The 25,801-nt window shown below is 36.3% G+C and overlaps 2 protein-coding genes across 2 annotated transcripts in view; one reads left to right on the top strand and one right to left on the bottom strand.

The window, feature by feature from the left end:
- tmtops2b (teleost multiple tissue opsin 2b) overlaps positions 1-4,514 on the bottom strand; it is a 29,868-nt gene extending 25,354 nt beyond the window's left edge. Inside the window, exon 1 of the mRNA XM_028023894.1 lies at positions 3,662-4,514. Coding sequence (XP_027879695.1) covers positions 3,662-4,028 — 367 coding nt within the window. The 5' untranslated portion in view covers positions 4,029-4,514. The remainder of the gene's footprint in view (positions 1-3,661) is intronic.
- A 7,094-nt stretch (positions 4,515-11,608) lies between these two features.
- The window catches only part of uxs1 (UDP-glucuronate decarboxylase 1), a 40,584-nt gene continuing 26,391 nt past the window's right edge, over positions 11,609-25,801 (top strand). The window contains exons 1-7 of the mRNA XM_028023887.1: positions 11,609-11,860; positions 12,177-12,360; positions 16,212-16,239; positions 16,892-16,940; positions 19,669-19,712; positions 20,551-20,611; positions 24,078-24,258. Of these exons, the coding sequence (XP_027879688.1) occupies positions 12,273-12,360; positions 16,212-16,239; positions 16,892-16,940; positions 19,669-19,712; positions 20,551-20,611; positions 24,078-24,258 (451 nt within the window). The 5' untranslated portion in view covers positions 11,609-11,860; positions 12,177-12,272. The remainder of the gene's footprint in view (positions 11,861-12,176; positions 12,361-16,211; positions 16,240-16,891; positions 16,941-19,668; positions 19,713-20,550; positions 20,612-24,077; positions 24,259-25,801) is intronic.

The raw sequence follows: 25,801 nt of genomic DNA, 5'->3' as shown, positions 1-25,801 counted from the left end.
AGCTTTAGAGCTAGAAGAAATAGCAAACCTGTACAAAAACAAAATAATAAAAAATGTTTTTCCATGGAGCATGGAAAAACAAAAAAACATGTAAATTCCAGTCTAATGACAAAAAATTAGACTATACAAAGAAACGATTCCCTGTGCCAATTGTCTATGTCTGAAAACAGAAAATGTCCATAAAATTATAACAAAAAATGCTTGAAGTGGACTTTTTTAAATGTTCCTGTATTTAAAAACATCCCTAAATTGTTTATCACTTCAGAGTTTTGCTTCTTTTAAGAGTATGAATCTGAGAATAAAAAGTCAGAGCACCTACATTTCTTGAGAAGAAACCCAACTTGCAAATAGAATCCACTTGTGGGTAGTTTATTTTTTTAATATATCCAGTAGTATTGTGAAAGCCTCAGAGGTTTATTAGAGAAGATAAGAGAACAAACAGCATCATGAAGGCCAAGTAACAGAGCAGACCATTCAGGGATGAAGTTATAGAAATGCTAAAAGAAGAGTTAGCTAATGAAACAATATTTCAAGCTCGAACAAGTCACAGAGCTGTCTTCAATCAATCACCTGAACAAGGAAAGTGAATGGCACAGCAGCAAACCTGTTAGAATAAGCTACATTCACACAGCAGGGGAATGTGACCCTAATCTGATACTTCAGCCCATGACCCAATTTGCCATTTTCCTTTGACGTAGCAAAGATGCATAAAATCCAAATAATTTACAATGAGGTTTGTGGCCTTAATGAGTCAAAATGTGAAACGGTTCAAGGGGTGTGATTACTTTTGAAAGGCACTGCATCAGCTAATGGCAGCAAAATTAACAAGCCGTTTCCGTCGGTTTTCGACACTCTTGACATTATTGAAAGTGGAAAACCAGAAATTATCTGAAGCCTGACAGCAAATTATGACAGCTTTAAAAATCACGCCTTGAAATAAGCATTTGCTGTCCACATTGCCCCTTGTACTTAGCAGCTAATGGAATCTATTTGCAATATTTTAGAGTGACATTTGGTCTTTCACTTGCAGCTCAAGCCTAACCACTGCCCATCATTTAACATAGCAGAATGACAAGTAAAATAGGTAAAATTTGTAGAAATGGCAGGTAAAATGCTTGTGAAGAACTTTGCTATTACATTAACATCAGGGGACATATAATTACTGGATCACTATGATGACTCTGTAGCTGTTTGCCTGCTGGTTCTGGTCAAATCAAGCAAAGGGAAATGTCCATTTTGAAGCTCTTCAGGTAAGTGATGCTCTGAACCGAAGGATCTTTTAGTAATTGCTAAAAACAAATTAGTTTTTGGGCTTTTCATATGAATTAATGTTAAAGCTGTTCGGGTCGGGTTTATTTGTTCACTCACACTTGTTGGCCCAGTCTCCAGGGACTTCACATTGATATCAGCTGTTCAGTGTTCAGCTAGTATCCCTGCAATATGCAGCTAACAAGAATGCAAATGAGCTCAGCAGTCTTATCTAATATTTCCAGGAGCGGTAACTGGAGAATCCAATTTGTTACTCTGTCACACCACCTTCTGGACAGATACACAAAAAGCCTTCAGCCACAGGCTCTGCAATCCCCAGCATCGGCATCAGAACATATACCTCCCTGAGACCTGTTTAATAAGAAAAAACTAACCTTGGTGTTTGTCTTTAAGGGAAAGTGGATCTTGAACATGGTGAAACAGTTTGTAAAAATTGGATTTTAGTTTTCTATAGAGAGTGCAGATTTGAGCCGGCGTTTTACTTGACAACTAAATAAGCAATTTTTCACCATTTTCAAACTGTCACAGTTGTAGTTTGTGCATCGCAGCGCAAACAATATAGTAAACAAAACTATCTTGCTCTGCAGTAACAGTCCCTTATGAAAAAAATGCAACAAATTTAACCCAACTCTGAAATATTCAGTAATAATATAACACTTGCTAATGTGCATGTCAGAATAATAGTGTGTAATCTTCTAATCTTGCCCAAACTGTCAGAAACTATTAGTTAAACAAGCGCTTTAAAGCTCTGAATGAAAGCAGATTTGCCACATTTAAAACAATTGTTTTTATAATTGCATTGCTACCCAAGTAGAAACAACATTAGTGCCTCTAATCTCCATCAGCCTCTCTGCCCCGATTGTACAAGAGAAAAATACTTCCAGCGCAGCATCTAATTAGGTTTGACAATTTAAGAGATTTGCTGCCATTTCACACTTTACTGAAATAGTTAACTTATTGAAAAGCTCTGTTCATTTCAACTAGTTTATAATCTGTGCTGTATGTTAAAATAACCATAACTGGAGAGACAGCTGAAGGTCAGGATGGAGCAATTATCTATTGACCACTTCTGCACTCTCGCTTCCCCACCTGTTGCTGCCAGTCAGATGGCTGAAAGGCAACACATTTACCTTAACTACAATAGTTTATTTCAGATGTGTAAAATGATCATGAAAGACACAGATAGTTAATCAGTAGAAACCAAAGATCCTTCAACTATTAAGGTAACCAGGGAGAGTGCAGTGCCTAATAACCTGCCAATGTCTCTACAAATATGTCTGTGATCTGGCCGACTGCGTGCCACTGATCCAGATTCCAATCTTTATGCTGCCCAGCAAAGTTTTTCCCTGGTTACCCTCACAGATCCGCTTTGTCCCAATTCCTTGAGCTTCCTTCGCACTATTTGTGGAAATGTTCTTACTTTCACTACTGAAAAAACAACAACAACAGTGAGTTCTCCTGTTTTTGTTTCCACCACACATTTAAGAAATTGCTAATCATAATCTTTAGAGTTTATTTTTTACAAATGCACTTCTTATTGTAAAGATGATAGTTCCCCACTATCATTTCTGTTCTGAATAATGCATTGGATAGTTTTTCACCAAATTTTGGAAGTTCTAAGGGCATCCACTAAACTAAATTCCAGTTTAGTGGATGCCACTAAACTGGAATTTAGTGACATCCAGTTTTCATTACTGGCTGAAAACTGTAATGAAAACTACATTACAGTAGTTTTCATTACAGCTTTACCAGTAATGAAAACTGGCATCCAGTTGGAATTTAGTGGCATCTAGTTTTCATTACTGGATGCCACTAAATTAAGTCTTTCTAAAATAAATGAACATATTTTTCCTGACCACATGGATGTGTCGTCTGACATGGTTGTTTAAGAAACAAGGCTGATCACTGCTACCAGCTGAAATATGATCATCTATGCAATAACTAGCCAAAACCCTATCTCCTTTGCTAAATATTGGTAGCGACTGTTTGCTTTAGGGCTTTATAGACAAGCAGTGTGTTAGTAGCTGATGGGATTTCATTGTGAAGTCAAGTCAGCCATCCTTTTTATTAAATGCGCCATAAAGTTATAGTTTAAGAAATGCTGCAGATACGTGTAAAAACTGTAACTATTCCAAGTCTAAATGGGAATTTGTTTAACAAAAATATCACTCTGTTCCCTCTTCCTGCTGTGACATCTGTATCTTGCAAGTACACGTTACATTTGTCCCTCATGTAGGATTTATGCCAATTACATTGGTTATTTGTTTGTTTCATAATTAAAAGTTACACTCAAATAAAAAAAAACAAAGTCGAATCAATGCATTAAATTGAAAAAACAAACTGAGTTGGACACGTTCTGCTGGAGATTGTGAGAGCAGAAGAAGACACGTACCGAAGCAGGAGTTGATGAAGCCGTACCAGCTGCAGCCGCCGCGCCCCAGCAGCCACTTTCCCCGGATGCTGGAGGCGAAGCTGAGCGTGGTTCCAAACAAACACACCAGCATGTCGCTGATGCTGATGTTGAGCAGCAGCATGTTCACCGGCGTGCGCAGCTTCTTGAATTTGCAGAACAGCAGCAGGACCATGAAGTTGTTCAGGAAGCCGAAAGTCATGATGAAGCCCAGGACGACGGAAAGCACGACGAAGCCCGCCGGGGAGAGCTTCGCCGCGCCCGCGGACGCGTCGCCGGGCTCCAGGCCATCGCTCTGGTTGAAGCTGTAATTCACAGCACCCTGACCAGAAAACATCCTGTGGTCCATTCATCTAACTCTGTCTTTGATCTGGAGGAGTTTGGTCGCACTGGACAAAGCAACCGTGCGACTCATTTCATACGTGGAAAGTTTTTTTGTTGTTGTTGTTTTTTAAAAAGCAGTAGTTTTCTCAAGTTTTTCCCTGGGCTGATTTTGCTCGCACAACCTGAGAGCCTCGTGTTAAGTACAAAACGCACATACCTCCAAAATGAAAACTCCTTTCCAAGAGAGAAAAAAAAGGGGGGGGGGCTGGGGCACCTGTTAACCTCAATGCATCACTCCTTCTGTGTTCAGCGCGCTGCTGAACCTCACATTTCTGTTAAAAAGTCTACACCATGCCAGGTTAAATTGATTCAGGATTCTACTGTACTAATGCTTCGGAGAAGCCTGTCATTTTCAAGTGCAGTAGAGTTGATTGTAATCCGTCCTCACAGTGCAGACTCCAGCAGGATTAACGTGCAGTGGTTCCCAACAGCTTTAAAGGCACGGCTGCTCTTACGTCACGAAAGACTGTAGCGCTTTGGCCGACTGGGGAGGCGCGTGTGTGTTTTTGTGGCATTTGTTTTAACGCGAAATACGCATTTAAAATGAAAACATTGCAATTAATTTATCTTAATTAAGGTTTTCAATTTTATGTTTTGGTTCATATTGGGGGAAAAGGGCAGTCTTGGTTACACAGAGGTTAGCAAATGCAAAATAAATGTGTTCATTCAGAGTTAATTATCTGAAAGAAAAGAAAGTTTAAAAAGAAAAACAAACGCCAGCAGCTGGTGTGAATGCTGGCTGAAAGGCCTGGGGCAAGTAGATGAAGCAGCAAAAATGACAAAAAATAAGATGCAGTGCAGATGCCCGGGGACATCACAGCCTACGGTGTGATGAGGGGGAGAAGTGCTGAAAACAACAAAAAAGACAAGGTTTGTTGAAGATAGCATCTTGTTTTTGCCCCAGTCCAGACTTAATTCACTAAACCAGATCAAACCTTAAAACATGTTCATGATGGCCCCAGACCAGGGCAGTAACTTTTTGGGGTGGTAAAGCTCAAAGAAAATAACAATGTTAACACACACATATATCAGCCATCTTTTTTCCCTTGATAAATGAAACTACTTGCTGTATTTATTCTGGTTATTCTCGTCTGAAGGTTTTGAGTGTAAAAAAATGAAAGAAAAACTGTTTCCCAACATTGTTCATCCAGGTATGTTTTTTCTGATAACACATATTGGCTCTCACCTTTAGTTGGAGTTTGATTTCACATATCTCTCAGAATGGCGTGCTATCCATGTTTCTGTCAGAATGCCATTGCTCATTGTCAGCTTTGTTGGGTAGATAAGGTTTATTCTTTAGAAAGTACCCTTTTACAGTATTAGCAAACATGACAACTCTCATCAAAGCTGTACACTAAGTGCACAAACTAGAGCTACACAACTCTACAACAGAGAATCCTTTGAATGATTTATTTTCATCTCTATGCTACTTGTTTCTGAATCACTGTTTGTTTTGTTATAGAACTGTTTTGAAATGCATTATATCTTCACAAGAGAAGTGGCATGACCCCACTTAGCAGTAGATACCTTTTGATGGTGATTCTCTTGCTCGACATTTCCAAGTGAAGATTGCTCAAGAAAATTGTAAATTCTGTTAATGTAGCTACACAGCAGGAGTTGTTGTAATAATATCAGGGTCAGAGAGTGTAAAGCAAATCTTTATTTTGCATGTTTTTAATCTAATTCTGGTCATTAAACAGCTGTCAGATGGCTCAACTCCCCCGGCAGATGGGTTGTTCAGAAAAATCATCCCTGAGGGACATCAGCATGCAATTATATAACCACATTAAACATGTCAAAGATGATCTGGTGTAAATTGTCATGAATGTCTTTCATTTGAAATTATGTCATCTCACTGCTTCCAACAATTAATTTTTAGTTTTGTAAAGTCCACTCTGTCCGCTGAGGGAGTGATGTCTGATAAGGATGAAAGTTTTTTGTTTTTGTCATCTTCCCAGAACAAACAAACCTTTCAAAGTGCAATTGCCTTTTTATAAGAAGTTACTTTTTTAAAATCAAGCATTTATATTATTTACATGGTCATTGCTGTTCCTAGTTCAAGTAAGTTAAAATATCGTCTTTTTTTTTTACAGAGTTAAATCAATATTACTTATTATGTAGACAGGTTTCAACAATGTGATGTCCCTTTTCCTGCGGTTTCCCCAACACTAAAATAAATGGACAGATAAAATCTGAGAGGCCCCTCTGCAAACATTTTTCAGTTTCATAAACTTAAAATCAATTTTGAAGTAAATAATCTACTTTAAATTTAACACCCTTAGGAGGTTAACAAAAATGACATGCATCCTCTTGCCAGTCTAAATACATCAAACGGACAACTACTGCCCAACAGAGAGAAAAACTAATTGAATTATATATTCAACTGAGTACTCATCATCTTCCTAATTACAATGAAAGGATTCAACTTGATCACTGTCCAGCAACATATGCCATCTCTACAGATGGATTTACCTATTTTGATGCTCCTATTGGCTCATCACCTGCCTGTTTCTGCTCACAGGTTGAAAAAAATAAACATGGCCTTTTTGCAAAAAGGCCTTGGCCTTGTCTTTGCAAGGCATATTGCAAATCAAAACAAACAGGACACGAGAAATATGGGTAGATGCAAAATATGTACATAATAATGTAATTTCCAGCCATCATGCAAAGGCCTCCAGGGGTCATTGACTTTCCCACCTGTCCTTGGATGAGAGGCAGAGAATATGCTGGATCTGCACTGCTCTGTCAGATGGATTAGCATGAATCAGACAAACACAGCAGCTACCCGGTTAGAAGCACAGAATAACCTGGGTAAATGGGAAGCAGGAACCAAGTGCACCACTGCTTTGTCTTTACACCACAGGATGTATTGTTTACACCTGTGCTTTTGCTTTTCGATAAGATCAGTAGCAATGTTTGTGAATTGATATGGAAGAACTTGCACTGCTAGCAGCTAAGATCAAGATCCCAAAAGCACTACTGTGATATCTACAGTATATCCTGATGCTGTGGTGAATATCTGAGATAAAACCCAGAGTTGTAATTGAAGTAGGGGAGATTAAAACCACCTATCAATTTGCTGATCTGTCTGAAAGAAGACTATGCGTCATTAATTTGGACAAGAAAAACACAATTTTGTTGTGTTGTATATTTTTGATGTCAAATAGAGATACATACTTGTAGATTGTGATTTTTAAGGAATGCTATTTAAGACATCTCAATGATGACATGCAGTGATTGAACATGAACATGGATGGATCTGTTTGAGTCAAAAAGCCAAGCACACACAAGAGGCAGGTTGGCAAATAATAAAGTATTTTCTTTCACAAACTATTGGTGTCAAGAAAGGAAATCAACAACATGCAAAATGGTGATGCATACGGAACCTGACAAAGCTGAAAATTTAAAAAACTGAGGGAAAACACAATGCAGAGTGATTAATGCACAGGCGTCAAACTCCAGTCCTCAAGGGCCGCTATCCTGCAACTTTTAGATGTGCCTCTGCTGCACCACACCTGAATAGAATAATTAGGTCATTAGCAAGGCTCTGGAGAACTGATCTACACAAGGAGGAGGTAATTAAGCCATTTCATTCCAGTGTTTTGTACCTGTGGCATATCTAAAAACTGCAGGACAGCGGCCTTTAAGGACTGGAGTTTGAGACCTCTGTGATTAATGCAACAATAAAAATGTGAATCTAACTAAATGCAGAACAACTGAAGGGGAGCATAAACTTATTGACAATTACTATAAACAATAGGACAAAAACAGAAATAGGAGACTTTATTCTTTAACAATGTTGAGTTTCTATGAGTCTGTTATTGAGAGTGCAATCTCTTCTGCCAACAAATGTCTTTCATATCATTGCAATCTGCCCTTTAAAAGCCTCACAGTGGGGCTTGTTGAATTAAGTTCGTGAAGCAATTTCTTATCCTTATTTTGAATCATAACAGTGTGAATTGATAAAATTCAGTGTTTATTTACATTATTGTTCCCCCAGCTTAGTATTCAAACACCACTCAGCAATTTGACACTATGCTGCAGAGCTATACAGTTGTTCACCTTGGCTGGTTGTCTATCAGATGTATCCCCTTCACACTTGAGGTGAAAAATGTAAGAATTTTAGCTTGATTTCTTATGTCAAACATTTACAAGCAAAGTGATGTAACATTATGAGTAATTAAATGTATTTCTTCTGAAAATTTAACAGGTACTTCAGCTGAAGACAACTCTTTCCCAGAAACTTTCATCACTTTCCAAGCATTTCATGATGGGTTTGGGGTTAAATGAACTTTGTGTCCTGACAAGAAGGACACCGGTGTTTAAACAAGTACGGTAATCTGAAATTAATTGAAAAGTTGATAACCAAAAATAGATTTTCTTTTCTTTTTCAGTGTACTTCTTCACAAATTAAATATAGACCATGAGCAGTTTTTTTTTTAATCCATTAAGCAATCTTACTCAGCCATGTCTATCTTTCTCATCAAAGCATCTGTGGGAAGTATTTCCAAGGGAGTCTGATTGCATTTGTAAATTTCACACTACGTAAATAACACAGCCACATAAAATATTGGCATTCACTTGTGCACTAATGACTTTAGCTGCTTTAATCAGTGCTTTTTAATACCGACTATGGCGAAGACAGAAAAGCTTCTTTGAACATCAATAACACAAACATGAAAAACTAACATTAAGAAAGGCAATAAAGATTATCACCAGAGATCTGAAGACCTCTGGTTCAAAGGCTGCACATTCACGAAGCTGTAAAAATACTTCCAGGGTGTAGTATTAAGTGAAACCTCACACAGAGAGAAGTCTGTTAATGTTGAGGTTAATTGTAAAAACACAAACAGACATGACATCTGAAGAGCTTTAGGCTGATGGATGAGAGACATGGAGGCATGACAGGAAGTGCAGCAGCTGCCTACAGACAAAATTGAAGACATTCTGCCACTTCTAATTTTCCCTCTGACTGATTGCTGCACATGTACATATAAAATAAATTTCTTTCACATGTGTGAATCAGACCATTGATGGATGATGCAGTGTGGTGGTGAAGATTCAGTCACATGACAATCTGAAGTACTGAAATAGAAGGGTACTGTTTCACCTCCAAACCAAAAGAAAATGTGAAAAGCCTTTATAAACAAGAATACTTCACTTGTCTTTTATTCATCACTTATGGTGCTGCAGTGAACGTGTAGACTTTTTTTGAGTCATTGTGCTTTCAAAATCAGTCAACGGCTAGCCGATTGGGTTTATCTTAACCCTCTGATGTGTAAGTGGGTCCGTTTTGACCCGGTAAGGTCATCTTTTTGCAATATCTTTGTAATGAAAAGTTTTCATCACTTCATATTCCAGGTATTCCTCAAAAAATATGTCTAAGTAGGGAGTAGTCTCCCTACTTAGACTGCTACCCCAATGACCTGACCCCGGATAAAAGGAAGAAGATGGATGGATGGATGGATGGATGGATGGATGGATGGATGGATGGATGGATGGATGGATAAATGCACACACACACATACACTCACATGCGTGATACACATAGCATCATAGAATATAGACAGTAATGTTAGCTAGTTTGGTTAGCTAGCTAGTTTCAAGAAATGTGCTCTTTCGCACCCTCTCCCCATGCACACACACACCTACACACCAATAATGGATGTTGACATTGTCCATTATTGACATCATCATTGCTGTTGTAAAATTGCTGTTGTTGTCATTTTGTTTTAAAAATGTTCTACAAATTGTTCTAAAAACGTTTAAAAAAGTGAAAAAATTAAAATATTTAAAACATGAAATTATTCTTGTGTGACGCAGTAGAAAGTATTATACAAAACATTATTTTGAATCAAAATGACAAAAGTAGCATAAAAACACATTGACTGTAACCCGGGTCAAAAAAGACCCACTCACGGAAGACTGTATAGTCAGTCGCTCACGCATCAGAGGGTTAAATAAGAACTTTATAAAATGATGTGGCGTGTAAAAAGAAAAAAAACGTCAATATGATAAAGTTTTTACTGGGAAACTATTTCTGTTAAGGTGCAGCTCACGAGGAAGATCAAAGCAAGCTCAGATAACAAAGCACCATACAAAAACAGACAATTTATAATGCAAGACATAATCTACCAAAAGAAATTATACAATTTTGCTGTTTTGTAAGGTCCTCGTAAGCTGAACTTTTCAAATTGATGCTTTGAAGTATGAACATAACAAGAATCTGGTAACCTGCAGAAGTACTTTGTGATCTAGCTGTAGGCACACACACGCACACACACACACACACACACACACACACCCACACACCCCTCCATGTTTTACAAACTGAAGAGATTCTTCATCTCAATGGGATTTCCTGGGGGAAATAAATAATAATGTTATGAGAAAATCATATACAAATTTATTCTGCTTTTGGTTTTTTGTCTTGTTTAAATATTTCAGATCATATTTATCTATACCAAATAAAGGAACCTGAGTAAATTCCAAAAGCAGTTTTCTAATTATTTGCAAAGGGAAGAAAAGCTAATCCTCCCTTTTTTGTGCCATTAGTTACTTGTAATTCATGACATTTTTGGTACAATTACACTCGCCAAACCTGGTCCTAATCTCTAATGTAGCACCTCCCTGACATGATAAATTAGGCTACAAATCTTAAACAAACTGTTGCTGTTGCTGACAGAATTTTTGTAACAGATAAGAAGCAAACCCATTGGCACCTACAAGTCTGGAAAAGGTTACAAAGCTCTTTCTAAGGTTTCGAGATTGCACAGTGAGACCCTTTATCCACAAACCCAAAAAAAACATGGAACAGTACGTGCCAAACTATTTCAGGAGTGACGGACTACCAACATCATTCCGAGAGTGGATTGATGACTTGTGCAGAAGGTCACAAAAAAACAAGTACTACTAGCACTGCAGACTTTGCTTGCCTCGGTTAAAGTTTGTGAATCTGCCATAAAAAGAGACTGAATAAAGCTGGCATCCTTTTTAGAGATACTGGGAAAATCAACTGCAGAGCAAAAACAACATAAATATTAATCTCCTAAAAATCCCTGATGACTTGTTAGTAAGACTAAAGAACATTCTGTTGTCTGATGTGATAAAAGTAGAACTCTTTTGTAAGCTGTGGGTCCTGCTATATCTGGCATAAAACTAAAGAATGTCAGAAAAAAGAAACATATCAGCAGTCAAACAAATTGTTCACCAGCTAAATACTTTTTCACTAATAGCTTTGTGCTTACTTTTAAAAATGAGGGATTAATAAATAATTTAAGTATTCATTCTTAGTCTGATGTCAGTAACTTATAGTTAAAAACCATTAAAGCTCTGAACAGACCACACTGGCTGAAATGGGAACATCAAACTGGTACAAAAAGCATCTGTATTCACAAATATCAATCTGTTTCTGGAAATTTGAAACGACTGCCCTAATGTTTAAGGGTGTGTAAATCTGTTAACGCTAAGCAAGGAAAATCTTAGTAACGTGACACTGAAACAAAAGGTTTATTGTTTGAGTTGTGCAGAAGTGAAACGAACGTCATACAGGCTGATAAATCGAGCGACGAACAATCGCTCCACAGTTATTCCTCGGCCCAGCTGAGCGGAGCAACTCCGTCATGTTTGCACGCGTGGGACGTTTAAATGAGAGGCGGTTGTGTTTTTGCACCCAAGTCCGGATTTGAGACTAAATTTTGTGTTGTTCTCTGAAGTGAACGTAAGAAAACAGGCAGCGAGTTTAAGCAGTATGCTAGCCCGACGCGGCTAACGTGAAGCTAACGGCTAACCATTTGGGTTCGTACTGTTTTGATATCGCAGTTCGTATTGACAATACTGACGCATTTGCCTAGGATATATGATCATCTATAGTAACCCGTTTTCCCACAAGGGAATAAATGTTAACTCTGGTAAATAAGCATTAACATAGGTATGATTGTCATCACTCCACAGCGTGCCTTGCCACCTGACAGCTAACTGTTTGCTACCTGTATACATTACGCTGCTAGCCACGTAAACTGCTTGGTGTTGACGTTGCAGGAGCAGCTAAAAGCCTGTCCTCCCCAGGAGCTATTTACATTTTAAGTGACACCCAGCATTTATGTTAACCCAGAAATCATCAGATGAAAACAACATCGACCCAAAATGCACTAGCTGGACTTGAACGGGTGGCCAACTGGTTTCCTGGATCTGTTGGTTGGATCGGAGGATGAAGCGGGTCTTCTGGCTGCTTTCAGGCTTAAACAGAAGAATGATGAAGCTACTTTTTGCTCTCGCTTTGATCGCGTACATTGCCTGTGAGTACATCGATTTGATATTCTTGTAATTTGTCAAGCATGATAATCTTAAATTTTTTTTTTAAATCTCTTTATGATTATTTTTCAACTACACATTGACACTGCTGTGGAAACTTCCAACAACACAACAGGCTGCCGCAACTCTCAATAGTGGCCAAGCACCCGGGATGTAGATTATAAAGCCTGAATGGTTCCCATTTAGACAAAATAAGAAAAAAAAAACAAATGCAGGTAGGAAAAAATAGGTTGCAATATGGTTTCCTGGCAACAGTTTCTGAGAGTCGTAATTTATTTAGTAGAAGAGAAATTCACAGTGTTGATGCTGAAATAACTACTTGTTTAACTACTGAATTAGAGCTTGGGTCTAAAAGAAACGGGTTGGGTTTTTTACTAGTACTGTATGTTAGGCATGGATCAGTATCCAAAAACACCCCTGGTTTTACTGTATCTTTACTAACCTTTTAAAACAAAAATGGAAATTATCTAACTAATTTATTATAAACAGAAAGGCAGCAATTATTCTTACTGTTGCAAAAATTATACAACATAATGTTTATTTTGGGTATCTGTAATATATATTTATTGTGATTTCAATTGATATATTAACTTAAACAAAATTGAAGAATAAACACCCAATTAATTGAATCGTTTTTAAGTGCTTAATACATTGAATATTTGTTGCTTTTATGCTGTTTATTGACTAAAATGATTATGCTGTGCTTTTAATACCTGGGATACCCAGTATTTAGTCAGCCCATGCCACTCATAATTTTAAAATAAAGTTACTTTAGTAAAAGATGGTGCTCCTTTAATTTCCACACCATTGCTCTTGCTTTTGGCAACCACAGATATTTCCAAACACTGTCTTGTAAGTGAGAGAAAAAAAGTAGTAGCCTTTGTTCAGCCTGCTGACCGGCAGTGTATTGCAAGTTATAGGCAAAGAAGCATTGCTGCATTACTCTGCTCTAAACGACCAGAGAAAATGCTATTAAAAGCAGTGTAAAAGGAAAGCTATGATAGTATTGTTTGGGGTGATTTTTGAAACAATATTTGTAATCTTAAATCTTCAATAATATCAGTAGCTGGCCATGCGTGTTAAATGTCCTATAAATAGTACTGTGTAAGTGCAGTAACGGTAACAGCTGTTGAGATTATCTGCCCATTTAACATAGAGTTCAAAATCTTAAAATCAAGAATTTCTTTAAACAAAAAAACGGGTTTCACAAGAGCAATAATACAGAACCACAGCTGAAGAAAAAAAACAAAAAAACTTGCAGGTTTACACCAAAGTCATTTATTATGAATTTAGTTGATATTTGTAGAGCTACTTAAACCTGTAACATTTGCATATGAAGCACATTTAAATTCTTTAGAGTGATATTTAAGTAAATTCCAAAAAAACATTGAAAACTAATTGATGTTGGTCAAAACATTATTAGTTTATTGATTGATGAGGATAAACCAAATCCATGACATTTTGTGTTGCTAGAGCCTTTTGTGATTGTTATTGAGCTTTAAGGAGATACTAAATCAAGACTCTTTGGTGTGATTATAGATCATAGGTTTGGTTGGACTGATTAAATATTGGCAATTGGATGAGCGGTGTTTCTTCGTTCACAAAACAAACCATCTTCGAATCAATTTGAGTGACTGGACAAATCAGATATGACCTACTTAACCTGTCATCAGGTTAATCATTCATCCTAGGTTTATGCTTCTATTTTTATTCTTAACAAAGCCAGGGAATAATTCCCCACATTATGCTGGTGATATTTTATTTATAACATCAGCAGCTGTGTACTAACCTGTGGGAACATTCTGGAAGGCAGCGCTGTGTTAACACATCAAGATAATATCTGTGAAACCTTACTGTGCTGCCAGGTGATTGCTTGAACGAACAAAAGATAAATATGCTATTACTTCTTTTACAGAGGAGCTTCTGTAAAAACATGCCCCACTTATCCAGACCTGGATTTTTCTTTAACTCCTTTAATTAATTTCTCAATCATGAAAACTAAACCAACATTTGTAAATGATTATCTAATATAAAGATGCAGCTCAACAAATTAGAAAATCATTGCAAAGTTGATTTATTTCAATATTATAGTAATATTGTATTAATTTAGAATGTAAAATGGTATGTAATTAAAGATGTTTACAAAAACAGCAACCTACTGAGATGAACTTTCAGTAGGCATAGAGGCAAATGGCCCGTGGATCTGCTTACGTTGGCTTAAAGTAGCTCTCAGCTTCTCTGAATTGTTGGGTCTGGAGTGGCTGACCTTCCCTTTGACAACATCCCACAGATTCTCAATGGGATTTAGGTCATGTGAGTTTGTAGCCACTTCGTTCGGATCGACATTTGTCTCTCTGAAGTGCCGGTCCGAGCATGGAGGATGGTTGTTTACAGTGCAGGCAATTTCCGTTAAATTTCATATTGTCAAACTGGTCCATTACATATGTCACGAGCAAACTTTCGAGACTAGGGAGAGTTTAAAAGTTCGACAGAGACCTCCAGGAAGCAATTGTTTCTCAATACCAGACCCTTTTCTACCAAGCGAAGCGTAGAACAATGGGCTGGTTTTACCGGGCTACATGTGGATAGGCGCCAAGTTCTTCTGGAAAATGAAATTAGGACAGCTGAGGGAAGTAAGACACGCTTTAAAACTTCCTGAAAGACGACTGATAAGAATTGTGGAGGACATCAGTAAATGTCCGCTGGGTCAGCAGTTTTTCCTGCGATTATGTAGACAACAACATGGCATTTCTTGAGTGAATTTTTGGTTTTCTTCAGCTGCAAGTCATAATCATCAAAACTAATTTAAATAAACTCTTCAGATCTTTCAATCTTATGAGTCTGACATTAATGAACTTTTAATGACATTTTAATTTACTGAGCTGCGTGTCTATGTTAGAGCAGTGGCCCACTGCTAAACACATGTTTTATGTGTTTCCCTGCCTCTACACACTTGACCTAAATAAATGGGTGACTGCCCATCCATCACCTCTAAAACATGAAGGGCAGTGGGTCTTGACGACCAGGACTGAAAACTGCTTTGTTGAACGATAACATACATGTTGGGGCTGGATACACACTCCTACCTTTGTTTAGCATGAGATCAAGTCTGGGTCACAACATTGAAAAGCTACACATTAGTTAGGATTAGTATAAAATATGTACTTTTTGTACTCTTTCCAAAAACTGCAAAGTATGTAAAAATAAATAAATAAATAAGGCAAGGTCCCCATAAAAAGATTCTTTGTACCTTTGCGCTGGGAAATTCATACGTTGCTAATGTACTGCAATTTACATGGCTAAGCAAAAATAGATGATTTTTTACCCTTTTTCATAGAGTGGTACCTATACAGCTTTACACTGTAGCAACTTGTTCATATCTGGTTAAACTGTCAAATTTAGACATATAGCATGCATCTATTACTGTTCTTGTTCTTGTTAACATGCTTTTAAAAAAACATTTAAAACTTGAATGTTTTATTTCATTTAGTTTTATTGTGGATTGTTTGATGTATTTTTTGAAAACTAAAAATATGTTTAGTGGCAGCTTTAAGAAAAAAAGAAACTGGTTTTAAGGTTACTGGCAGGTATGATGGTTAAATTGCAGATCCTACCAATAGTTGGAGCCAACCACGTGGGTGTGTATTCACTATATGCACAATGCTGTCAGATAAGATGAGAAAAAAAACACTGAACCAATTTTTCTCTCCAAGCTTTCCTCCTTTCTGATGCTCTGTCTTAAATTGCTGCTACTCCTAAAAGGCTGTTCCTGAGAAGTATTGTGTTATGTCCATTAAGCTTTTATCATAACTTGTCCTTGCCTTTTCTCTTCCAGCTGTTTGGGGAACATATACAAACATGAGGTAAAAGTAGTTATTTTTCTATCACACTTCTACTTGATGTAAAATATGTGTGTCACATGTTTCGAAACCAGTTTATCATTGTTTTTTGTACACCAAGTTTAATTTTAAGTCCACCTTCAGTTTTATTTGTTCTCTTATTTAAGTCACATGTAATTGATGGTTTTTGATGTCGACAACTAAGAAAAGCTTTTGCTTCTTCCTCTGTTCTTTGTTTTTCACTGTGAATTTAGCAAAAAATATACACTGATAAACTTAAAACGGCACCTTTGCTTGATCAGTGCACTTTCTAGATTACACAAGCAACTAAACTCGGTCTTCCTTTGCCGTTCTGGCTAAATGTTAGATTACAGTACATACTGATTTTAAAATCTTATTTCCCAGTTTCTGAACCTTTATTGGCTTTTCCTTAAAACACACGACAGGCTTTTAATTGTTGGTAATTATATGCAGAATAATAGGGAGAAAGAATTTAAAGTCACTATAGATTTCCTGCCGTATGTGTTATGTAACAGCCTTTTATTTACAAGTTTCCATTGTGACAAAATGGGCTTGGGATGATGGATATTGTTCTTATCTCATGTGGGAAAAACTTGCTCATGTCTCAATATTTTCTTTCCTTATCTGTTTGCCTTATCATTTTCTTGCGGAATAGGTCGATACAAGAAAATGGAGATGTGAAGATTGAGCAGAAAATTGATGAAGTAAGTTTTGGCAAATCTTTGCGATTTGTTTTTACTTTGATGGTTTTAAAGTCACAGTTTAAAAACGTCTTAGAAGAAAGGTAAAAAGTTGCAGTGCTACAACAACAAAATAAGTCGATAAAGCTCAGAAAGTATTTGATTTGTGAGGAAAAAGTTTTTTTCTTTTTATACTTTGTATTTTCTGTTTTAAAAAACACAGATGAAGCATTCTACATTTTGCCTAAATTTGAAGAAGAAATCTAAAATCCCTTAAAGCGAAACCTGTTAGTGAATATTGTGGCCGACATCATCAAAAAGCCTCGGCTACATCTGGAGTGGATGCAGCATCGGCTTGTTTTTAGCAGCTAAATTAATGTCATCTGCTCTAGCGCTGCAGCAGTCACTTTGCTCTGAGCGAAGCCACAGGCTCACATCTGTGGCTAAAGAGCATTTTCATCCTTTTGCAGGCTGCGTTGTTGTGACCTCACACACAGCACTTAGAGGTTAAACTTTATTCTTTCATTTTTATCCTGAGTCAGTCTAAATAAAACCCATTTAGAGCCAGTAATGTTACATGCCCTTTGAAAAACAAAAAATATATAACTTTTGATAAATATCTACTAAAGTAAATTTGTCCTTTTTCAAGAACTAACCTTTTCATTTGCATTTTTAAGTTTTAAAATGAAGACAAGTGAAACATTTGCAAAAACAATGGATATGTTTTCTTTTATTGGATCTTTATTTGTAGAAAAAGATGTAGAAAACACATAAGCCTCGTTTCTACTACCTGGTGCGGCTAAAACCTGATGACAGAAAAAATAGATCTAAGAACATGTTGCTTTTTCTTTTAGTGTTGTTCTGTTGTGAAGTTTAATTCAATGAAAAACACATCTTTCACATCTACTTTTAAAAACATCAGCTAGTTCTTTATTTTTATTTAGCTTAAGGTGCCACTTGTGGCTCCGGAGCAGCAGGATGCAGAACCCTGGAATAACCCAACACATATCTGTAGTATCTGGGCTTTTTGTTGTATGCTTTATTTATTAAAACACAAATTATTACTTAGAATTTTGCAGGAACAAAATACTAACAATTTGAAACTTTCATTAGAGTGAGTTTGTATTTAAAATTTTTCACAAGTTTATTGCAGATAAACAAAAACCAGATTGTCAGTAAAATGCCGATGACTGGATGACACAGATGAACTGTAATTCTCAAAAAGCCAACTGCAACTGCGCAGAGGAGTTGAGAGTGACATGAAGTGATGCAATAAAATCAGCCAGCCAGTTGTTGATAGTAATCACAGTGAACACTGGCCCTCTGTAAGCCAGAATATTAATTTTTAGTTTTGGATTTTGGATGCATCCCTTGGATTGATTAGTAATTTATTAGTAATTCTTTGAAGCTTTGATTGAAAATGTTACCCAAGATTCTCTGGTGGTTTTTCACACTGTGGTGAACACAGTTTTATTTCTGACCTGCTTAAAACATGACTCACATCATATTTAACAGAAATAATTACTTTATCACGCTGACCTTAGATCTTTAAAGAGTTAGCTTGCCATTGAAATAATATCTCATATCTGCCTGTGATGTATGTAATGCAGCTCTGGCATTATTTAGAAATACAAACACACAAACTAATGATGACTCAACACCTCTGTAATTGCAAGAGATATGTCCACAAACAGATTTAACTAAATGTTTGAGCATTTAAATTAAACGCTGATGAGTCTGCCAGTTCCAGACAGCATCAATTCACAGGTTGGAAATATTTTCACTGAAGTTAAATTAAAGTATGGAAAAAAAAAATGAAACATTTCAGAAACTTGATTATCTATTTTTTGTTTTAACCTATTGTGAAATGCCAGATAGAAAACAGCAGATGGTAATTTTACTCTGGATGCTGAAGACGTGTATGGATAACTGATGCCATTTGTCTGATTTGAATTTTAGAAAAATTTCTAGCCCATTCTCTCCCATTTTAGCAAATATTTTGGTTATAAATGCCTTGAAAAAGCCTCACCAATTAAAAATTCTTATATGACATCATTTTGTTTAGTTGGTATGAAAAGAAAGAAATAGTGACAGTGAATATGTGAATAAGCCGGAGGCATTGTGAGAATACTTTGAGAAAACAGTTATGTCAGATTCTTGACTGCTCTAAATTAAAAGAATAATTAAGTTTTTAGTTGTTTTTTAAAATTAATCTAGAATAATCAAACTTGAGCTGAGTAATCATTAAAGTACTGCTGTTCCCATTTTTGTACCTCCATATTCATTTATTACAAATATGAGAACTTGGATAATAAGTCATATAGTTCCCTGCGTTTTCACTGCTGCCCGTTCTGATGTAATTTTGTTTATTTTACATTCACTTCTTGACTTTCTCAAGTAAGGCTAACAGTATTTTTGTAATAGTAAAAATAAAATGTATTGGTTTTGCCATTTTCTGTGCACAAATCAAAGCTAATCCATAGCTGACTTGTTCGGTGTGATTGAACAAAGAGCTGAAATACTGTTTGAATTCTGAGGAAAAATAATGCAAAAGTAGCACAGATGTATGTAACTGTAGTCTGTCTGATCACATTCTCCCAGTCAAAGGAGCAAATTAACATAAAAATTTTGGAGTCTTTTCATAAACCTGCATTAGCATCCTGTTGTGGTAACTTTCACACACAATGAAATCAGTGTAATTTGTATTATGCGCTGAGAACTGATGCATTTCTTGCTTTCCAACTTTCTTTAGGCTGTGGCTCCTTTGAGAGAGAAGATTCGTGACCTGGAACAGAGGTGTGGATCTCTATTTAATCACAGCTTGTCTTATTCAAAGCTTTTCAGCAAATCCGTTTCAGTTTAATTAATAACAATGTTTTCTTAACCTTGCGTGTGGCTTAGAATGACGTTGACAGGGAGCAGTGACAGAAATGATCGACTGAAACTGACTTGAATCAGAGGTCATCCTTTGCTTGTGATAAAAAGATTTGTTAATCTTTGATGTCTTGAATTTGAATGATGTCTGCGTTATTAGGAATGCTGAAGCAATTCTTCACATAGTAAAGCCTTCTTCCCAGCTCTATGCAGTGCATCACAAAACGAGGTGACCCTTTGAAATAGTATGTACAATGCATGAGGCTTGGTTTTGCGGCTGTGTGGGCACAAGCTTAGCAAAGATTGCTGCTGATCAGCTCTTGCGCTTCTACAGGTTCCTAAAGCATGTTTGCCATGAATGCTGATGAGATGGATATGTAGATCATCATTGTTGTTTTTTCTAGTTTATATTTTTGATTACCTTGTTTATTGTGTCACAATAAAGCACACACATATTTGTGTTTCCTTAGCATCTTGGTTTACGTTCACTGCATCTTTGCGGTGAATGTCAATGAAAGAAGAGAATGTGGATTAAAAATAATTGCCGTTGTATTCAGGAGCTCCCTGTTGGTATGTGCTTGACTCCAAAGTGCAAAGGAGGAGAGGGAAAAAAATAACCTGCTTTTCTTCACTCATCTCTTTAATCTATAAATTTTTTTCTGAACACTTTGAATTGTAATTATGTTGTTGTTTGTTCTGTTGTTCTCGTTTTGGGTTTCTTTAGATGTTGTGTAATTAAAAACCTGGTCTTTTCTTCTAGCTTTTCACAGAAATATCCACCGGTGAAATTTCTCTCAGAAAAAGATCGAAAAAGAATTTTGGTGAGTGAAAAAACATCAATTACACACGTGCTATTTCTCTTTCAAATACCTTCTTTTTGCTTTTATTGAGGTCACATCTCTAGATTATTATTGGCAAACTCCAGCAAACCGTAAGCACAGTCTCACTTTCATCCTGCTCACATTTAAACTCTAAACATAAGAGTGAATCTGTGCTTCCTGAGGTGCCATGACATGCCATACATTGATGTTTGGAAAGCTGAATGCTACTTCTGTCTCTCGCCATCACACGTCTATTGGATGCTTGATGCTTCCTTTCAAATAGAAGTTTGACTGTAGCGCATACTTTGTTAGCAGTAGACCTGCACAATGTTACAAAGATTTAGTTGTTAGTGCTGTTCACTCATGCTCTTTTTGGTGAAATACATTTGGTATACAATTATTTAAGCAGCATAACAAGCTTTGATGGTAAAGAAGTGGACAGCAGATGTGACATTTTTAAATTAAATTTCATTGTTGAGGCGGAAATATATATGTATATATTAATATAGAAAACCCATTATCTGGGGTCTAGTCATGGGAAGTCATACGATTCACCAACATTATTCAAATTTAATTTGAAACATAATTGCATTCTTTTTGCAAATATGTGCTTGTGTTACTACTGGAACAAATGCAAAAGTAAAATTTCACACTTGAAAACAGTCCCAAACATTTGGGCCGCTCCCAATCTTTGAAATGACATTAATGTGAAATTTAACATATTATAATGTGATTAACATGCTTTGAAGGGTTGTGGCAGACCACCTACATGAGTTAATCACCCCATTATAGCTGGCTAAAAGTTTAGCCCTCAGCCTGTTAGTGTTGTATATCATGAAAAAAAAAACTCATCACACAAGTGTCCCAAACAGTCTATAAGCTAATAAACAGATCTTAGTCTTCTGTGAAATTCCACTGACATGTTAGAGCAGGGCAGAAAAAAAGTGCAGACTGATCCTCTGAGCAGTCAGTCAGAGGTCACATTAAAGTGCCGCAGCTGTGTAAGTCAGTTTGTTAATGTGGCTGCAACGCTTGAGGCTTATGCCACATATAAAGTGAGATGTATGTGTTACTTGGTCAGCCCGAATTAGATATTTATTGCAGGACGTGACTGAAAAGCACCAGAGGGGGGATTCACACATGAAAGCAAAACATTTTGTCAGACTCACAGAAAGCAGTGACTGTATGAATAGGCCTTAAACTGATATCCACCTGAATGCAGGTTTTTCCATCAGAATATTGTTTTGTAACAATACTCACTTTACCTGTTGGTGGTAGTAAAGCTATGGCTGATTAGTTCATTAAAGGAGATCTGTTTTGCCTTCGAGCCATTCTGAGGCAGATCTATAAAGCGTCCTGTAACAGTTTTGTTGTTTTTACACCCAATTAAAGCCTCTGAGGAAGAAATTGCTGTACATCATTGTGGTTCTACCTCAAAAGTTTTTATTACAAACTCAAAATTTCCCAAAATATTCACTTTTTGTAGTATGATTATCACTACTATGGTGATTAACAAAATTACAAATTTAGTGTAAATAAATAACTTTTCTCGTGAATTTGGTAAAACTGTCCAAAGAGCCTTGATATCTACTTAACTTTATTTGTCGTGAGGTTTAAAACGGTGTGACATCAGTGTTTTTTATTTTTTATTATTTTAATGTTTGTTGAATTAAATCTTTATTTTTTGAGGAAGATTAAACAATAATTTAAGAGATTTTTTTATTTATTTATTACAAATTTCATGAGGGCAAAAAAGCTTTTTTCTTTTTTTTAGTAGAACCAACTGACAAATTTTTATTCTTTTGGAAAATGAAGAAACAATGAAATATGAAAAATGAATTAAATTGAAGGACTTATGTCCTTCCTATTAGACTTCCAGATTACAACAAGGTTGTTTATTTCTGTAATATTTTTTGGCCTAATTTATAAATAACCTCACATGGCACTGATGCTGCACTTTCTAGACCTTTTTACCCAAGACAAAAAACCTTTAATGACAAATGTCATCCAGTCAACATTTTTTTGAAGAAAAAAGGTTGACATTTAGGTCAAAAAGTAAAGATCTAGACAGAAGTTACAGCATAAACCTTCTTCAGATTAAAAAAAAAACAATCATATCTCTCCTGAATGAAAGATATGACATTGACCTAGCAAACATCTTGCACATTTAACAACATAGTTTATGGGTGTGAGACTTTAATAGAAAAGAGAATATGTTTGGACATCAATAACATAGACAGAAACAAACAGTAAATACTGATCAAATGTAAAGGTAAAATGTGTAAAAGTGTTCGAAGGACTCAAAATATGACCAGCTTTTATTAGCGTATAGATTTGTTCCTTCTGGATAATAAATCTGAGCTCAACCAGCTGACGCTGTGTAGAACAGGGCCACCAGGTAATTTTTATATTTACCCCAAATGAAGACATAAGGATCACATCCTGCATCAAACATCCTGTATGACCTTTCAGTAGTGAATGTGAATGTTTGCAACATGTCCTGTTTTTCTGTCCTTGACAGAGGCTGCCTTTCAAATGTTGCCTCTTTCAAGTGGATTCAGTCAGAAAGGTTTTGAGTCAAAGGGAAACTGATGTTTTCTCCTATTCACCACTTGCAGTTTTAGGCTTTCTGCTAATGATCAAATAACCTGGCAAACTAGAATATGAAAAATAAAAATGCCTGTTTCTTTTCAGAGGAAAATATTTCTCATATTACTAAAATTATTTTTTTTTAAAAAGTCAAGTTATTCTATTTCCATGTTGGAAATACTGTAGCAAACAGGTAAAAGACATATGGAGCCATTCATTAAAAGCAAAACTTGCATTTTGCAAAAAGCTTCTGAACCAACAGGTTTATATCGGTTACCATGGAAACTGTACACCAAAGAAAGGAGGAGTTTGTGGGCAGAAAATGAGGAGTAGTTTTCAAAATAACAGGAACAATGTTCAGTAAAAGCAATGCACAGATGAAAAACTTTGAGCACCGTTGTTTCTTTGAACAACTTTGGCTGATCCACTGGCTCTAGTAGGTACAACATGCTGCATGCGCTCTACTGAAATTTCTAACATTCAGAAGCATAATATGTCTTTCAGTCCAGGATTAGTCACCTATATATATATTTTTATGCGAATGGATATTCGAAAACACTAATGGAAAATACCAAATCCTGTATTATTGTTCAGACAGACAGAAGTGATTTATCCTAGATGGCAGAAAAATTTAACAATAAACATTTCTTTGGGACTAATGGACTACTTTATTTTGACATATTCTTTTAATACAAAAAGATTATAGCTTCTAAATTGTTGAAAGTAAAATTTTGCAGCTGTTTTGTCAGAAAATTATTGATCTGAAATTTCATGCATCTTTTTTTTTTTTTTTGGTTAATATAGCTTACGTTTTTGTGCTTTCTAATTGAATTGGCTGATAATAAGCGATATATCTGTATGGTTATTCCTCGTCTAGATCACAGGAGGGGCTGGGTTCGTGGGTTCCCATCTGACTGACAAACTGATGATGGATGGCCATGAGTTGACCGTGGTCGACAACTTCTTCACTGGGAGAAAACGAAACGTGGAGCACTGGATCGGTCACGAAAATTTTGAACTCATCAATCATGATGTGGTGGAGCCACTTTACATAGAGGGTGAGAAAACTCGGGCATGTCATGATGTATTTGACTTAACTCTACCTTTTGCTCAGTACTTTCCTCTGAGCGTAGACCAAGAAGGCAAATACTCAAGTTTTACAAACTTTCTGGAGAGCGCCGAAAAATGTCTAATCAGTGAAAGACAGCAATTGAATCTAATGGCAAGATTGACATTTAATTACATAGTGTTGTCTGATTACTGTAATTTTGTACACCTAGTGTATTTTTTTTTCTTGATGAAAACATTTAACTTGAAACCCTCAAAACCTTGTAGAATTTCTCTACTGATTTCTAGGTAATTTTCCATTTGTTTACTTCTGTTGTGAAAATAGTCACCATTATTAGTCATCAGTGACCCTCCTTTCATAGTAAATAACTCTCTGCTTTGTCAAAATGCTCCATAGAAGCCATCATAATGTGCAAAATGATATGAGATTAAAATCGTTACATTAATTTGATCTCTTATGTCAATTTTTGAGCAAGTTTTACCAACAGATGCATGTTCTTTGTACCTTTTCATGAAAGTATTCAGTGTAGGAGGATGTTTTTTATTTCTCTTGATCTGCAGCCTCTCCTTCCATGTCTAAATAAAACTCACTTCACTGCAGAAAGTGACAGTGGGATTTCTGCAGCTTCCATTTCCTGGCAAGCTTGAGCCTTCATAGACTCCCAGTTGTACTTTAACATGCAAACATATTTTCTTTCTTTTGAGAGAGAAAGTTGGGCTCATATTGAAGATATTTGGACACAATCTGGTGTTTCTCTGGGAGATTTATCTAAAATATGCAGAAAGAAAAGTGTCATGGAATGGATAAAGCAGGCTCACATTAAAAGTCTCTAGATCAGCCGGACCTCGACTGCACTGAAATGTATTCTCTACACTTAAAAGTTCTATATGGAATTATGACATTTACCTAAATAATGTGGATGTTAACCATCTCTGATCATTGTTCTGTAAAAATATAAGAGAGAAAAGAGAGATGTTGTCTTTTGCAAGCACACAGAAGCATATGTTGCATCTGATATCAAAATTACATTACAGCTGCAGTGTAACTTGACCAGGCAGCAAACCTTTACAGGGTAATGAAATGAAATTTAAAAGGTCACAGACTGTTTCGTAAAAGAAATAAATGTAGCTTACAGATACAGCTAAATATAGACACAAATTTTACATTTAAGTCTGTCATTTACATCACATCACAACCCAATCTGTTTCCAATCTGGATGAAGCAGATTTTACTTTTCAAGTCCACTCTTCAAATTGCCTGAGTTCAGAAATATCTTCGATTAAATCAGCTGTTGTTTTTGAAAACAGCTTTGTTCTTTTGGCTGCTGTGTAATCATCAGTGTCAGTAAGGACTCAAAGGACATACAACACAGCCAACTGTGTGAAGGTTTGCTATGATAAATAGTTGGTGGGGTTTTTTTGGCTCAGATGGGTTGTGCACCTTGAAAGGTCTCCCAGGATTCACTCATGTTTATGATGAGAAGACCTCGGCCTACCGCTTTTTGAATAATTCAATGCATACAGTATAAATGA

The sequence above is a fragment of the Xiphophorus couchianus genome, chromosome 7 (genome assembly GCF_001444195.1).
Source record: "Xiphophorus couchianus chromosome 7, X_couchianus-1.0, whole genome shotgun sequence".
Taxonomy (NCBI): domain Eukaryota; kingdom Metazoa; phylum Chordata; class Actinopteri; order Cyprinodontiformes; family Poeciliidae; genus Xiphophorus; species Xiphophorus couchianus.
This window is presented reverse-complemented; position numbering and strand designations above follow the sequence as displayed.